The sequence below is a fragment of the Aethalodelphis obliquidens genome, unplaced genomic scaffold (assembly GCF_003676395.1).
Source record: "Aethalodelphis obliquidens isolate GAN/ISIS:26980383/991018 unplaced genomic scaffold, ASM367639v1 scaffold89, whole genome shotgun sequence".
NCBI lineage: Eukaryota > Metazoa > Chordata > Mammalia > Artiodactyla > Delphinidae > Aethalodelphis > Aethalodelphis obliquidens.
In genome coordinates, this window is record NW_020838033.1 from 3072723 (window position 1) to 3090874 (window position 18152).

Below are 18152 nucleotides of genomic sequence, written 5' to 3' on the forward strand. Positions count from 1 at the left end.
CCCGGCACTTCCCATTCCAAAGACTCATCACACTTCACGTTACTCATTCAATAATTCTTGTTCCTGCTGGACTGTAAGCTCCATGAGGCAGAAACCAAATCTGCCTTAATTGATTCTATAGTCTCAGTGCCTCGTATAATATACTTTCATTCTGAAAGTTTTTGTAATGAGTCTGCTATCTGGATTCCATTGCCATGGAACTAATGCATCAAAACCTTGCCTTCAAGTCCAGTGCTGTGGGGCTTTTCTGACAGGCTTCTTCTGATATTTCAATAACCAACATCCTTTGATGAGTGACCAAAATGCACACCTCCCACATCCAATAGCAGGTTGTAAGGTTAGAACACAGCGACACTGTATTCTTTATTAATGACTAGAAAAGGCTGGTGCTGTTCTCACCTCTTCTGTTGTTTCTGTGATGCTCACATACCAATGAGAACCTTTGCCCAGCATCCTTTTGGAGCAGTCAAGGGTGGATCACAGATGACAGGGACATTAACAGCTATTCATGGCTTCCCTGGTGGCGCAGTGGTTAAGAATCCACCTGCCAATGCAGGGGACACGGGTTTGAGCCCTGGTCCAGGAAGATCCCACATGCCGCAGAGCGACTAAGCCTGTGCACCACAGCTACTGAGCCTGCGCTCTAGAGCCCGCGAGTCACAACTACTGAAACCCGCACAGCTCTAGAGAAGCCACTGCAGTGAGAAGCCCACGCACCACAACAAAGAGTAGCCCCCCCACCCCCGACCCTGCTCGCCGCAACTAGAGAAAGCCCGCGTGCAGCAACGAAGACCTAACGCAGCCATAAATAAATTAATAAAATCTATTAAAATTTTTTTAAAATAAAGGATTATTTTTAAAAAAAAAACGAAAGCTGTTTTGACTATTCGCATCTCAGGTCTTGGTTTGCTGCACGCCTGGGTCATTTATAGTTGGATGGCACATTTGTTTTACTTGTTGGAAGCAGTGAGGTATAGTTACCAAATTAATGGTGCAAGCCTAGGAGTGGAAGTAATACAGTCGCTCAAGCTGGCGAGGCAGGCATTAAGCAGGTAAGCAGGGTCCAGTGGGAGGAGCGCATGGCCTCATTTCAACAGCTGCAGCAAGCTGAAGTCCCTGAAGGTTTTCAAGCCAGCTACATCTCTCCTCAGCACAGTCTTTATGAAATCTGTCACCATATAACTTCCTCAGTCCAGTTCACGGTGATCAAAACTTGTGGCTAAATACCCAGGCAGTGGCGTATAAGGTTGCAAATGGTAGTTCCAAATATAGTGCAGTTCACGTCTCCAGTAAGGAAAGAACATTGAACGAATTCATTACATGAACGGCTTAAACTAACTGAGCCTGAGAGCTTAAAGCCACATTCCTCAAATATGTGCACTCCGCAAAACTGGCACTTAGTGTCAGGCAGTCAGGCTGGAAAACAGTCGTGAACCAAAGAATCTAAACAAGGAAGAAATGCTCTCAAGGTATGCATTTGCCATATGTTACTTTGTTCCCAAGTCATCTTTGGTGATGAGCTCCATGACTTAAAGCATGACATCAGGGGTCGCAGGTCTGAGCCTGGCACACTTGGCGTCACAAGGCAAAGACTGAAGATGTGTGGCACTGGTTACAAAGGGGAATAGGCAAAAGGGGCACAGCCTTTGTTACCAAAAATAATTAAGTGCATAAAGTATAAAAACATAGCTGGAAGAGGGCTTCCCTGGTGGCGCAGTAGTTGAGAGTCCGCCTGCCGATGCAGGGGACGCGGATTCGTGCCCCGGTCTGGGAGGATCCCACATGCCGCGAGCGGCTGGGCCCGTGAGCCATGGGCACTGAGCCTGCGCTCCGCAACGGGAGAGGGAGAGGCCACAACCGTGAGAGGCCTGCGCACCGTAAAACAACAACAACAAAAACATAGCTGGAAGGATATGCCCCAAACTTATCTATTAATCATGATTGTCTTTGGGAGGTGGGTTTATAAGAAGGGATAGTCACTTTCTACGGGTTTTTTTTTTTCCCTTCAAAATTTGGAAAATGGATCTGTATTACATTTTGTGAACAGAATTAAAATTTTAAGTGGATACAGTATTCTCAGATGAATAGCAAATTGTTACAATGAGGTTGGTAAAGAAAAGCCACAGACTGTAATTATTTTCTACCATACACAAAAAATACACTTGCACATACTAGATATAGAACAGTTCAAATAGAACTTTCTTTGGTGATGGATATGACCTATATCTGTGCTGCCCAATATGGTAGCCACTAGCCATGGGTGGCTACTGGGCACTTGAAATGTGGCTAGCGCAGCTTAGGAACTTATTTTTTATTTAATTTAAACTTAAATAGTGCATATGGCTAGTGGCTACTGCATTTGGACACACAGGTCTACAACTTTCCATTTACAGGAAATAAGATTGTCAGCAGGGGCAGGGAGAGACCAGATTTGGTAGCCAAGAGATCTTCTATAAGCCATGTTCTGTTATGCTGTCTATCCAGTAGAGTCTATGTACTCTAGGATTGTTACAAGAATAGAGGAGACACTTCTTTACACTTGTAAAGGCCACAGCATTAACTTCATCCTACCACACCCCTTCACACTCTCCTGAGTTTAACTGCTCCATTGATAGACGAAGGAACTGACCTATTAGAAAAGCAACAATCATCTCACCCATCCTCATTCATCTCAAATATTTTAAATGTTTTGTATTTTTTTCTTATAAGCTGTTTCTTTTCACCTCTCCTCCATTATCTTGTATTCTACGTTGTCTTGAGACTTCTCCCATTAAACCATCAGCCATTCAGTATACTGTTTTCTTAATTTCTTTGTCAGTCTAATAAGCATTAAGAGTATATCCATAAGACTAGTATATATTATACAAGGTAGATAATCAATCCCCTAATAAATTAGAGTGGATTAAAATTGCAGTGTAATGTAATATACCTGTACAGTTTGTCAAATTTATGATAAAAGTTAAGGTTGTTTTGGGGTGAGAGGAGGCTGATGTCTCAGAGGACCATACTGGTATGATCAGCCAAACCATGGCAAGATTTAATTTTTATTTCTTTCTTGGTTGTCATTTTAATTGGTGTATAACATAGCTGCTGGCAGCTTCCTGAGAAAGCACAGATTATGATAGTAAGCTATGTTCCTTCTCTTGCTAATTCCACCCCAGCGTCGGACCAGAAGTTCAGTAGTGAAAGCTACAGCTGCCAGATATCAGCAACTAAATCAGAGGAACAGAGTTCTTTACAAATGCCGTAAGAACCCGATTGACTTTCCTGACACTGCCATCTATCACAGTTTGCCATCAATCGTACTGTTAGAGCAACCTGATTTGGGTTCCTAGGGAAAGCAGTTGTTTGGCCCAATGTTTCATTAACCTCGGGGTCTCCTGTCTCAGTCTTGCATTGGAAACCAAACACCTTAACCACTTTGCTTGCACTCGGGTTGGTACAAGAAGGCATGGTCCATCTTGGGTGGGTATTTTCCATGACCACAAAAGAGAGTCCTATTAAAAACAACAACTCTGAGATCCTAAAACTAGTATTTAGTAAGAAGAGATTAAATTCTCATCAGCTGATTTTATTATTCAGTCAAAAATGATGCTGTAGGGCTTCCCTGGTGGTGCAGTGGTTAAGAATCCGCCTGCCAATGCAGGAGACACGAGTTCTGGTCTGGGAAGATCCCACATGCTGCGGAGCGACTAAGCCCATGCACCACAATGACTGAGCCTGCACTCTAGAGCCCACAAGCCACAACTACTGAAGCCCGTGTGCCTAGAGCCTGTGCTCTGCAACAAGAGAAGCCACCACAATGAGAAGCCTGCGCACCGCAACGAAGAGTAGCCTCCGCTCGCTGCAACTAGAGAAAGTCCATGCGCAGCAATGAAGACCCAATGCAGCCAAAAATAAAAATAAATTTATAAAAAAAATGATGCCGTAAGTATAGATTCAAAATTATAAATTTATTAGCCAAAGCTTTTTATTTTCTTGCTGAGAAAAAAATTACTAACCCTACAAATGTGGCTCCAAGTCCAGGACTCATTTGGATAATAGAGTTGAAAACTTGATCTAAAGCTATAAAACCCCTCCTACCCCCCCAAACTGCACACTACAGAGATATTCTTTTCAAAGGGGTTCCTTGCTTCCTGAAATTCATCCTTAGAAAATGCAAGATAAGAATTCACCCACAACTGCCCACTGTCCCAAAAGGCTTTACTGCTTCCCATTAATAAAATATAAAATAACATTCTCTGTAAGGAAATAACACATTCATCTTTCTTTCCAACTTTCTGATTTGCACTAAAAATTTTAACCGAAGAATATTAGGGAAAAGGACAATGACTGAATATCTTTAAAGCTATTGCCTGGGTCCAGTGTGACTGTATGATCTTCTAATTGTGGAGACCTAACAGTTAGCTGGGAGAACACAGGTTTTTGCAGACTGGCAAGCTTGCGTTGATCACTAGTACCGAGAGTTATTTGCTGTTTAACTACTTTGCCTAATTTTTCGGTGCCTGCTTTCTCGTCTGTAAGATGAGTATATTACCTAGGATAGGGAGCTATTTGGAAGACAAATTAAAACATCTGACAGGGAATTCCCCGCCGGTCCAGTGGTTAATGCACTTTCATTGCCCAGGGTGCAGGTTCAGTCCCTGGTCGGGGAACTAAGATCCTGCAAGCCTTGTGGTGTGGCCAAACAAAACAAAAATATCTGACATGCAAAATGTCGGACTAAGACCTCTAGAGACGCAAAGCATCAGGACTGTGGTGCCCAGATCAATCAAGATATTAGTAGAAAACAGAATACACTAAAACTGGGTAATTTGAGAAAGGTTTAATAAAGGGACTGTTTACAAAGACATGGGCAGAGTTCAGAGAAACCAACAAGGAATAATGGAGTTATCCAGAGCTAGTAAATGAGTGGTCCTTTCTATCCCTAGATCTGAAGGGCCAAAGAGAAGGAGCTAGAAGCTAGAGAGGCTGCCTGATAGGAGTCGCAGTCCTTGGTAGAGGGACTCACACAACCTATGTGACCTGGCAATTTAGAAGCCAGGGGAATAAACACCCTAGCTTCTAAATATCCATTCCTCAGCCTTTTGATCTTCTGAGGGTGTTACTAATTGGATCAACACAACCTGAAGTCAGAGGGCAAAGGAGCCTGTTAATGCAGTCCATGGGGGTCAATACCTCCTGGGACGCAGAGCAGGATGAAAAGCAGTTCTAAAGAGGAAGCGGAAGATACCTAGCGCAACCTCTTCCCCAACATATTCAAACTGCTAAACCAGTATACACAAAACTTGCATGTATGCTGAAACTAAAATAACTTCTTTCCAGAATTTGACTGTGAGTTCTTTAATTAAAGCAGAATTTCTTTCAGTCTTTTTGATGCCCCTGCTTTGCCGGTGGCACATGCCTAGATAAAAGGAAGCCTCAATAAATGGGAACTGGCAGGCTCAAGTTGACTCCTGAATGCTGACTCTAAGAGACTTTTGAGATAACCCAGAACTAATTTAGGAGGAATCTTAAGATTTTTCTGGTTAGGTACTCTTCATTAGGAATTCAGCAACTGGATTTTCTTAGACTCAGAAAAATCCTATGGTAGTAAAACTTCTCATAATCCTACTGAATGATAGGAAAGGTTTTAGTTGCTTATCAGAGAGAATAAAGGACATCAGGACATCAATTTCACATTGACATTTTTATTAACGCCAACTGTTTTTTAATTATTTTTTTTAAAACAATAGCACAAAAATGTTTCAAGGAAGCAGTCTCACAATCTGATGACCTTCTGAAATACAGTTAAGCCACACCAAATATGAATTCCTGTTAATAACACACAAAAATATTTTTTTTTAAGAAAAAGAAAAGAAAAAAGGTAGGGAAAGAGGAAAGGAATGAGATTTAGACTTAAAATGTACTGGATTAGGTTGGTGAGGCTTGTTAGTAGGATACACTGTGGAAGCAGAGTGGCACACACAGGCTTATAGTCTTTGTTGTTTTTAAAACCAGTTACCACTAATACATAGGCCCTGCAGCAGTTACCAATGACTTCTTACATGCCCAAAATGAACCAGAAGAAGCCAGTGTTGATACTGTCATAAAGAGATTCAACAGTTGGCCTGTCAGACAACTAAGACCATTTTCAGCAGAGTAACTCCTTCAGAAAGGCCTGGATGAAAACCTTTCATTTCTATTGTCTCACCTATATGCATTTCAGGGTTCTTAAAAGTCATCTTAAAAAAGAAAGAAAAAAATAATGTATATCAGTTTCTCTTATTTAATGTGGCTATAAAAGATGTTTCCTTATTATTTCTTTATCTCTAAGAAGGACACCGGGGTGGTGGGTTGGGGATGGAACTAGGGGAGGAAAAAACCCAGACCAGGATAGGTTTTTTTTTTAAACTTTTTTTTTTTTTTTTTTTTTTTCCAAGGGGTCACACAGAAGGGAAAGCAAGGAGGAAAACTACAATCCTTGGTTCAGATTGAGTTATGCAGGAAAATATATCTTCCTGATCAGTCCCCATGCCAAAAAAAAAAAAAAAAAAACCCACTTGAAATTATGCACAGACTCTATGTTATACCAGCTATCAGCCTTTCATGTTTAACATCCCCAGCAATGGACACTACCCTTGGTTTGTAGGCTGCTTGTAGAACCCATTTCACAAAAATCCTCTTTACCCAGAAGCCTCTAGTTTCCTTTTGGTAGGTTATAAAAACAGAACATCTGTCATTAACAGGAGAGTGTTAAATACTTTTAACCACTGACAAGGCTTCAGGAAGTTTCACAGTTTCGTTATGCTCTATTTTATTACTATCATATTTACATTTTTTTTATTTTTTATTTTTTTTGCTGAATTGCTGATTTTCCTTTTTCAATAGAATTTAATTCTGGAGTGTGAGCAGGAACCAGTTAACTACATTCAATGTCCAACCCCCACTGGCTTGAAAGAAGACTCCAAATTCTTGGCATATGAATCAGCTGTTCGGTCGCTCCACCTTATCCCTGCATGAAGCAGCAGAACCGCAGTGGCGGCATGCTCCGGGTTCATGCTGTGGGTGGTGAGGCCTTTCGCTGAAGGAGGTACTGGTGGATGCTCTCGGCATCACGCTTTAGCCAAGCAGCATTCAGCAGGATATTTTCACAACACTGCTGGATGGTACGCTCAGCTGAAGGAGCTGGGTGACTCTCGAAGAAAGCCTGGTATAAAACAACCCAGAATGTAGGATCATTACCAGCAATAGTAAGAAGCTAATATCACAGGCTCTGAAAAAATACCCACTGTCTATATAAAGGGTTCATAAGCTTCACTCATGAAAATTTACCACTGCCACCTCCAGGCTAAAAGAAAACAAGCAGCTCCTTGTACCTGCCTACAGGAATTCTCCTCCAAATATATTACATGCTTACAACCTAATCAAAAGTTAACAGTAAAGAGACAGAACCTTCGGCCTTTCTTTTAAGTTCACTGTCCAACCAGCAAAAGAAAGTAAAAAAGAACTGATATCAAGGACCTACTCTGTTCCAGGCCCCCTGTGTTAGTTACTTCATCTAAATGACAATCTTATCACTTCATTTTACAGATGAAACTGGCTCACAGGGGTTAAAAAACCTACTTGAAGTCTAGGTTTTGGAATCAGACTTGGGACTTGATCTAGGCTCCATCATGTACTATCCTGTGACTGAGTAAATTAACTGCTCTAAGTATGTTTTCTCATCTATGAGAAAACATTTACTCCAGAAGATTAAAGAGACAACCCATATAAACAGCATAATACTTGGCACAGAGTAGTTAAGGACTCAACACATTTTGGTTGCTTCAAATAAAGATTAATTTGTAAGGGTTGATAAAATTAAGAAGCTTAAATTGCTTCCATATCCTAATAATTTAAAATTTTATAGACTCGCATTTTTCACACAGTAAAACTACTTCAGTTTCTTGTAATTATCACAATGCTTATTGATTAAACGCTGAATAAACCATTTTCTAATGAAGTACACCTGGTTCCATAGAAAATACCAACTAGCAAAAGGACACGGGTCTTTCCTTTGAGCTAGTCATCACCACAGGTATATAAGAGAGAATGACTAATTCATCAGATTAAGTCTAGACCTTTTAGAAATCAAACTTTATTTACATGGATGACAATGGCTCCTGCTCCAAGGCTCCTATCACAGTTGGGTTCTTAGGGCCTGAGTAAGATACAAGACTTCCTCTCATTCATTTCACTTTGAGAAGCAGCACCACTATTTACATGCCAGAAACCTGGGAATTATCCTTGACTCTTCGTTCTTCCTCCCCAGATACGTTCACAACACAGAGAAGCCACTCAGTAAATGCTGGCTGAATTAAAGATGAACGAAATCAAGCGCCTGAATTTCTTCCCTACTCCGCCTTCCCCAAGCTACTAAGTCAGCTTTGCTTGGAGAGTTAGCTTCCCGACATCTTCTCTCCTTTCCAAATTATGCATTCTCCACACTGCGGCCCGACTGAAATTTTTATCATATAAACAAAGGAGTGACTTGATCTGGTTTGTAAGCCATTCAAGGGCTTCCCATTCTTAGGAAAAGTTTAATATGGCCTACAAGGCCCTCCTCGGTCTGGCCTCTGCCTACTTTACCAGGCTTAGCTTAACCAGTGCCCTCCCCTCAAACTAATTATACATATTTCTCCTTCAGAGTATTTATTACCTTTACAATAAAGTAATTATTAACACAATACAATACGCAATGTAAACTAAATGAATCTTATTTCTAACAATGGATCATAAAGTGAATCAAACATTATAGCTCTCAGAATTTCCAAATTCACACCTGATAACCCCCTTGCTTTCAAGAATGAAGGTGGAAGTGACACTTAAGAAATACTTTGCAATTAAATGCAATGAAAGGCTTACAGTTAAGATTTTCCTAATCAGTGTAGATTTGTCCTCCAAACGCTGAACTCTGCCACTAAACTGATTATCAGTCTTTCTAAGAGCTAAGAGGAGAGTCCCTACATAGTCATCTTGTCTCATTGTGCCTACAAAAGACCTATGAAGGTTTTAGAAAAGGAAAAAGAACTAATATCAAGGACCTACTATGTTCCAGGCCCCCTGTGTTACTTAATCTAAATAACAATCTTAACACCTCATCTTATGGATGAGGAGCCGGTCTCACAGAGGTTAAAAAACTTGCTTGAAGTTACACAGCTAACAAGGGGCAGAGCACAGATTATTTATACCCAGGTCGACTGACGTCAAGTTCCACATTCTTTCAACCACGCTTCAATGCCCCAAAGATGATTCCAACTCTAAATTCTTCAAGCATTAAAGATACAACCTAACCTGTCTTTCTCCAAGCAAGAACATGGAGACCCTAAAGTACAACATTACCCCAACACTCTATCATTACAATTGGGTTAGTGTTTTTACTTACTGGATTGAAAAGTGAAAAGTAAACAGTCCTTTCCTTACCTTAACTTCTCCAGCCATTTTATCAACTGCAAATCCCTCAACTGATAGCTGAAAAAAAAAATGGTTTATAAATAGTAAGAACAACTAAGAATTTAGGAACAAACTTCCATTTACCATAAAAACAAATCATTCCATTCTTTCCCAACTTCAGTTTATTCTAGAGGGTACAGGATGGGTTATGGAGAAACTCTTTAGTAAAGCTAATAACTACTTAAGGAAACTCTTAAAAGGCAAAGGCCATAATCTAGGGTCTAGTGAATCATGGATGTTTCTCAATAATATCCATGATAAGCAAGCTACTCAAAAATTTTCACCTACCTTTATTAGTCTAGATATTAAGAATCCTCCCTGGTATCGATTATAAAGTTCTTCCCAGTTGTCTTTTATGAATTTCCAAGCAGCCTTCCTTCCATGCTTACTGCCTCCAGCCACTCCACCAATTACTGATACAGTGTCCTGTGGACGTACCTCTTCCTAAAAAAAGGAAGAGAACTAAAAGTCTACCATATCCAGAACATCGTCTGCTGCCAGAAAGGGCAAATGCTGTTGAGTTATACCCAAGTAATCCCACTGAAGACACTTATTGTTTTAGGAATAACTTGCACCAGAAGCTTCTAACAAAGAGGAGAATGTTTAACCTAAAGATCAGCCAAATTGAGAATGAAGCACTGGGATGGGTACAAACAGGCTGCTCAATAGATACTTGCTCTAGGGTAAAGAAAGGAAGAGACAGAAAGTAGGCACAGGGATGTGTCAGCTTTCCAGTTTATTTCCTCTCCCAACTATTCTGATTCTCACCACTAGAGGGAGATACAGTGATTAGTAACAAAAGCTTATTCCAGTCCTCCAAGAATGAGGGAGCCTTTAGTCTAGGGTTAAGGCAGAGAATACTGAATCAAGGACACTTGCTACAGATCAGTGGGTAACAATTCCCTCTAAAAGCAGTTTTCATGGTAACTTACTGAAAGTGCAAACGTGAGGACTTTTTGAATCAATTCAGGTGAAAGAGTAGCCCCAAGGACTCTTTCAATCCGGTTTTTCTCTTCCTGCATATCTGCTTGTTTGTGAAGCTATAGTGAAAAAATACAGATAGAGATAATTAACTTCTCCCCCATTAAGGTGAAACTTTTGCTCTACATTCTCATTGGCTAAGACTGCAGGATATGAAATTAACAAAAGAATATTTTTCAAGATGTTTGGGCACTAAATTTGTCGTGTGCCCCTATAGTAAGACACTAGGTGCAAGTGCTTACTGTATGAATAGCTTGTCATCAGTTCTAAGCAGTTCAACATCAAGATCTAAGGGGTCAACCTGTCATGACCAAATTCTTTACTCATTGATGTCTGACTAATGTTCTATGTTAGATGAGCAAAATAATAATTACTAATACCACTTCAATTTATAATATTTTTCACTATTTACAATAGTGAAAAATATAAGATGCATTATTGAAAGTAATATTTTAAGAATGTTTGATGACATAAACATGCTCTTGATATATTAAATGAAAGAAGAGAGACAAAGCAAAATGATTCTAAATTTTTAAAAAGTTAATGTGAAGGGGAAAAAACACTTGTAAACATATCAAAATATTAACAATAATAATGGTCTCTGATCAGTGGGATCATCACATTTTTTAACTGCAAAAGCAGCACATGCTGAATGAAGAATATTAAGAAAACAGAAAAGCATAAAGAAAAAACAAATCAGGAATAAGATCATATTATACATGCTATATTTGTCACGTTTTAAAAATTACAGGTAAGTTCTGTTTTCTTCTTTATACTTTTCTAGTCTCTAAATCTTCCATGGTGAGTATACCAAAATCTTTTTTCATAATTAGAAACAAAATATTATTATATATTTTTTAAAATTAGAACTACAAATGTATATGAGATACTTCTCTAGGACAACTTAATTTATAGACTCTCTTGACCTTTTTTCCCCTCTGAAGATTTAACACTGACCAGTGTCTGGAGACCCCATCACAGCTCCCAGTTTCCTCTTCCTTTCCTTTGGACTCTTTTGAGCAGCAGTGTAGTAAAATAGATAGGAGGTCAGAAGACCTGGGTTCTAGTCCCAGTTTTGCCTCTAACTAGCTGTGTGATCTTGACTAAGTCCTTAACCTCTCCGGGTCTCAGTTTCCCCATCTGTAAAATGAGTGGGGTGGACAGATGATTTCTAAGGTCCTTTTCAGCTCTAATACTCAAGGTCTGAACTCTGGCTTTTAGGAAGCATTCCCCACCCCACCCCCTGGAGAACCTGTTACAGGAGTCCACTAGATGGCATCATAACACCACATTTCAAATACACTTTGAATTAAAGTTATTTATCCTGCTTCATTATTCCTAAATTACCAACAGAAAACTGTCTTCCTCATCTCTCATCAACTGGTTTCTTTCTTTTTTTTTAATTTATTTTATTGAAGTATAGTTGATTTACATTGTTGTGCTAGTTTCTGATGTACAGCAAGTGATTCAGTTATACATACATAATAATAGTTTGCATTTGCTAATCTCAAACTCCCAATCCATCCCTCTGCAACCTCCCCTGACTGGTTTCTTGAAGAACCCTGACTCTGCCTTCATTAGAGCTCTTTCCATAGTAAAGCTGAATCACTGTGAGCTCCCTTGTGTTAGATGCAAACATTTATTAAATAAACATACTAGTATAAATTGTTAAAAATATGCCATGACATGAAAATGTCTCAGTACCTCTCATGAAAATTTCGGAACCCCTATTTTTCCCACACCTTTATGGAATAGACAAAAAATACCAAGTACTTCATTTCATATGCAAAGAAATACATGATTTATAGTGCATAGGTTCACAGAATATTAAGAATGAGAAGGGACCTTAATGTCATTTAGTTGAAAGGTAAACCCGAAGTATATTTTTTTATGTTATTAGAAAGGAAATCCTTATACAAGATAGGTAGTTAAAGCAATACAGTTTGAGATGTAGTTTCTTAAATAAAGTTTATAATATATATTTTTTAAAACATTCTAATCATTTAAATAGGATTTGTTTAGAACTAAAATACTAGAAATTAGATTTGCAATTCTGATCCACTTGGGATAAGAAAAGTATTCTGATTAAGGGTAGAAGTATTAAAGCACATCCCATTCCTAGCCTGTTTGTCTCCCTAAGTGCAGATCATTTAATGAATGGGTCTGATAGATGATTTGGGTATTTAGGCACATTTTGCACATTTTATTTAATGGTAATAAGTAGCATCAGCTCTCTCCACCTCTAATGCAACCAGATTGTCAAGTTATTTCTTAGACTAATAACTGCATGGACAAGGACTGGAGATGGCACTTGTTCCACAGCATTAGGACTTTCAAACAGATCACTGCCATTATAAGGACATGGAAAGTTTTACCTATATTTTTCTAAGTCGGAGTTTAATTATATGCCAACCACCCTGGGACTACAGAGGCTGTGAAAGCAAGTGAATTAATTTCCTGTCCATTCATAAGAGGCACTGGCATAGACCAAACCCTTGAGACACCTAATCATCTATCCCTTTTCTAAGCACAGAAACAAACCTTTTGTATAAAATGGGCAGAACCCCAAGTAAATTTGCATTGATGGGAAAAGTCTTAAGAACTTGACTTTTTAATCAAAATTAACATTTCGGTATTAAGATGCATAAATTCGTGAGTAAAAAAAAAAAAGTGAAAAAATTAGATGACTTTTGGCACTTGTATTGGTAGTACAGATAAACAGATATTATATATTTCTCTCACAGTTTCCTAATATTTGCATGTCTACAGTATGCATATCAGCATGTATTTCTTTTGCCAGGACTTTTTTTTAACCGCTCAAGCTCATACTCTATGTCAATTCAACTTAAAAAGCAGAAAGTGGGAGCCCTTTCTAAATTTACTCACCTTCAGCATAATGTCTAAGGTAGTGCCATCACCATGCTTCAAAACAGTCAGATAGACCTACAAGAGAATACAGGAACAAAAAAGAAGGCATCTGATTAAATGTATCTTGTTCCAAATATTCTAACGTTAAGAAAAGACAGAAAGCAAGTCAAAAAAAATTGTGTGGATATTACATATTAATACAAATTGTGGCAAGGATCTAAGAGCCCACATGAACAACCAGAAAGGTAGATGGCAGGTAGTAAGTAACAGCAGAACACACCAGTCTTTCAGGAGGATGTGCACGGACAGTCAATCACCTTTCAGTACCCTAGTGCAGACTGAGAAGCTTCACATCAATGAGAAGCTGCCTACAGACCTCATAAGTGGTGTATATTTAAAGAATCAGGAGGGACTTCCCTGGTCACAGTGGTTAAGAATCTGCCTGCCAACGGAGGGGACACGGGTTCGATCCCTGGTCTGGGAAGATCCCACATGCTGTGGAGCAACTAAGCCTGTGCACCACAACTACTGAGCCTATGCTCTAGAGCCCACGAGTCACAACTACTGAGCCCATGCACCACAACTACTAAGCCTGTGCGCCTAGAGCCCATGCTCCGCAACAAGAGAAGCCACCACAATGAGAAGCCCGTGCACCATAACAAAGAGTAATCCCAGCTCGCCGCAGCTAGAGAAAGCCCATGTAAAGCCAAAAAAAAAAAAAAAAAAATTGTAATAAAATATCTTAAAACAGTAAAAGAATCAGGGGACTTCCCTGGTGGTCCAGTGGTAAAGAATCCACCTTGCAATGCAGGAGACGCAGGTTAGATGCCTGTGTGCCACAACTACTGAGCTCACGTGCGTCAACGAAGGAGCCAGTCTGCTGCAAACTACAGAGCCCACGTGTTCTGGAGCCCCTGTGCCACAACTAGAGAGAGAAAACCCACATGCCACAACTAGAGAGAAGCCTGAGTGCTGCAATGAAGAGACTGTGCCTCAGTGAAGATCCCGTATGCTGCAAGTAAGACTCAACACAGCCAGAAAGTAAAAAAAAATAAGAAAAAATAAATAAATAAAGGAAAAAAATAAAGAAAAGAATCAGACATGATTTGTGAGTCAATACTTAGGTCATTTTTGGTTACTATTAAATACATTCCACACTACACAGAATGATGAAGTCACCTACAAATCAAGGTACTTTATTATGAAAACCTACCGGACTCCTCAAATCAGCGGAGAGAATCTGTTTCCCTTCCACATGGTCCTTAAACCGACGACGGGCTTCTTCTAACGTTGCCTTATGTCCTGCCTTCCCTAGTTTTCCCAGAACCAAGCCCCTCAGGAGTGCATCGAGATGACCTGATTGAGAAGTAAAAGAGATATAGAACTACTTAAAAAGCTTATTTTTACAAATACGCCACCTAGATATCTTATAATTGTGTTATACCGTGTCTACAGTCTTGAACAAACAAAATCAATTACCTTAGTACTCTAGAGAACACTTGATTTAAATTTATCAAATAAGAATGAAATGAAGTGCTTAACACACTAGACAAGCAAACATGATGCCTCTGTCTATAGTTACAATGCCAACTTGATTTACTAAATGTTCACTCCATCTAGGTAATTACACTAATAAGAATTATGTGTGAAAGGAACAGACTTAGATTATGCAATTTTGACCCAAGATTTAGAGAAAGGTCACATATAGAACTAGTATGCTGGGTACATTGAAATCTTAGATTTTTAAAATCAGAATCTGATAGATTACTCCAAAGATATGCAGATGGCCAATAAGCTATCACTGGCCATTAGGGAAATGCAAATCAAAACCACAAGATACCACTTCACACCAATTAGGATGGCTAGAATAAAAGAGACAATAACAAGTGTTGGCAAGGATGGGGAGAAATTAGAAACCTCAGACATTGCTGGTAGGAATGTAAAATGGTGTGGCCACTTTGAAAAACAGTCCAGCAATTCCTCAAAAGGTTAAACACAGAGTTACCGTATGACCCAGCAATTCCACTCTTCAGTATATACCCAAGAGAAATGAAAGTATTTGTCTATACAAAAACTTGTATACATATGTTCATAACAGTATTCCTAACAGTCAAAAAGTAGAAACAATCCAAACATACATAAACTGATAAATGAACAAAGAAAATGTGGTATATCCATATAATACAATGGAATATTATTTGACTATAAAAGGAAATGAAGTACTGATACATACTACAACATGGATGAACCTTGAAAACATACTAAATGAAAGAAGCCAAATATAAAAGGCCACACAGGGTATGATTCCATTTATATGAAATGCCAGAACAGACAAATCCATGAGACAGCAGATTAGTGGCTGCCTGGGACTGAGTTGCCAGGGAATACAGAGTGACTGCCAATGGGTATGGAGTTTCTTTTGAGGGTAAAGAAATTGTTCTGGAATTAGATAGTGCTGGTGGTTGTACAACACTGTGAAAAAAGACTGAATTGTATATTTAAAAGAGTGCATTTTGTGGTATATTGATTATACCTCAAAAAAAAATAGTTAACCTAGCATACAAACTGATGGACTGCAACAGCACAATGGACAAATAAATTGTGGTATATTCATACAATGAAATAGCACTCAGCGATAAAAAGGATGTATCTCTAGAACATTATACTGAGTGAGACAAACCAGATAAAAGAATAGACTATATAATATGATTCCATTTATATAAAGTTCTAGAAGAGACCATATTAATCTAGGGTGAAAGAAGTCAGAATAGTGTTTGCCTGCAAGGGATGTGAGGGTTGGTGGGGTGAGTAGAGTGGCAGGGACTGGGAAGTGGCTTGAGGGCAACCTCCTGTGGTGATGGAGATGTTGTATGCATTTGTCAAGTCACTGAATTGAACATGCACAATTTGCCATATTTAAATAGTAACTCCATGAAAAATACATTTAAGAAAACCATAAGAAATCAATAGATAACACGATGCTAGTGAAGGTTCTTATAAGAACCAATTTATAATTCTGGTGCTGATTTGCTGTGTAGATACAGGCAATATTTTTATTATTTTGCTATGTTTGATTCTTCCATCTGTAAAGCTGGGAAACTAATGACATTCTCCCTATTTCAAAAAGGTATTTTTTAGCCCCCAAAGTTTCACATATTATCATCATGAAAGAAAGTGCAACATCCACCAATTTACCTGCATCTGTGTCCATATACTTCCTGTCTTGTTCTTATGGATCTGCTGTATTCCTACCTAAAGCCAACTCCTCCACTTGTGCAATGGATCCTGACTCCTCTCGATTATTCAGCCATCACTCCAGCAATTACCTCTCTTTCACATCATGAATTTTTCTATTACTGCATCATTTTCATCAGCACAAAAACATAAAGTCTCCCACTTTAAAAAAAAAAAAAGCCCCCTTGACCTCACATCTCTCTCCAGATTATCCCCTTTTATCTGATCCTCTTTTTAGCAAAACTCCTTTAAAAAGTTGTCTAAAAGTGCTGTCTCCTTTTCCTCTCTTCCCTTTCTGGTGTTGTTCATCACCACGCCACAGAACTTGGCCAATGCAATCATCAGTTCTTCATCATTCTGCCCAACTTAGAGCAGCATTTGTCACAGACGATCACTTCTCCCTCTGTACTGCTTCTTTAAGGCTTCTGGGACACTCCTCTCCCTCCTGTCTCTCCTACCTTATTGTCCAGTCAATCTCCCTTGCTGATTCCTCCTCTTCTACCCAATCTCTAAATCTTGGACTGACCATGCCCTCATCCAATCTTATGGCTGTAAATACCATCTATGCGTTAAATGTATCTATTCAGCCTGGACCTCTAGCCATGGGACTCCCCACTTGGATGTCTAAAAGGACCTCAAATTTAAGATGTCCAAAACCAAACTGCTGATTCCCTTTTGTACCCAAATCTGCTTCTACAGCAGTCTTCCCCGTCCCTGTATATGGTAACTTCACTCTTTCAGTTCTTCAGGCCAAAATTTGATGACTCCCCTCTTTCTCTCCACCACACAGGCCACCACCAAGTATTTTCAGTTCTACCTTCAAAACATACCCAGAATTTACTACCTACAAGTGCTACCTGCAACCAACACCTAACTGGATTACCTAAATAGCTTTCTAACTTGTCTCCCTGCTTCCTCTTTTGCCTCCCCTGCTACAGTCTGTTCTTCACACAGCTGAGTAAATAAGTCATGTTCCTCTGCTTTAAACTCTCAAATGAGTTGCTCATACCACTAAATGTGAAAGTCCCACGGGTTCTATAGGAGCTGATATGCTTCCACCCTCCTCTCTCCCTCAGTTTCTCTGTCCTGACTTTACCAGCCTCCTTGTTATTCCTTGAACATCTAAGCATGCCTCTGCCTCAGGTCTTTTGTACTTGCTGTTTCCTGTTTGGACCATTTTCCCACTAGATATCCTCACAGGTCTCTCCTACAGGTCTCTGCTTACGCTCAAATATCACCTCACTAGTTTTCCTGCATTTTCCTGTCCACTCTCCATTAAACAGTGGCTTACTACTCCTTTTACTCCTGATCTACCTTACCTAACTTTATTTTTCTTCACGATACTTGCTGCCACCTAAAATATTATCTATTGAACTGTTTGCTGTGTCTTCCACTAGATTGTAAGCCACACAGGGTGATTTTTTGTTCACTGTTATACCACCAGCTCCTAGTACGGTACCTGGCATTTACTGGGTACATAAATATTTGTTGAATCAATAAAAAAAAGACATAGAGCTCTAGATAATTGTTACTATTGTTCTTATTGTAAAAGACTGCCAGAATAAGAAGGGCAGGAGGAAATACCACCTTCAGTT

The 18152-nt window shown here is 39.3% G+C and overlaps 1 protein-coding gene across 5 annotated transcripts in view; it reads right to left on the minus strand.

The window, feature by feature from the left end:
- Window positions 1-5670: 5670 nt before the first annotated feature.
- NPEPPS (aminopeptidase puromycin sensitive) overlaps window positions 5671-18152 on the minus strand; it is a 97432-nt gene continuing 84950 nt past the window's right edge. For 2 of the 5 annotated variants that reach the window (XM_027094618.1, XM_027094616.1), the window contains 6 exons: window positions 14537-14679; window positions 13342-13398; window positions 10407-10514; window positions 9763-9918; window positions 9445-9492; window positions 5671-7189 (listed from right to left, as the gene is read on the minus strand). In XM_027094618.1, coding sequence (XP_026950419.1) covers window positions 7037-7189; window positions 9445-9492; window positions 9763-9918; window positions 10407-10514; window positions 13342-13398; window positions 14537-14679 — 665 coding nt within the window. In that variant the 3' untranslated portion in view covers window positions 5671-7036. Of the gene's footprint in view, window positions 7190-7883; window positions 8330-9444; window positions 9493-9762; window positions 9919-10401; window positions 10515-11412; window positions 11596-13341; window positions 13399-14536; window positions 14680-18152 lie in introns of those variants that run through there. The other 3 variants (XR_003430346.1, XM_027094617.1, XR_003430347.1) reach the window with 3 other exon arrangements.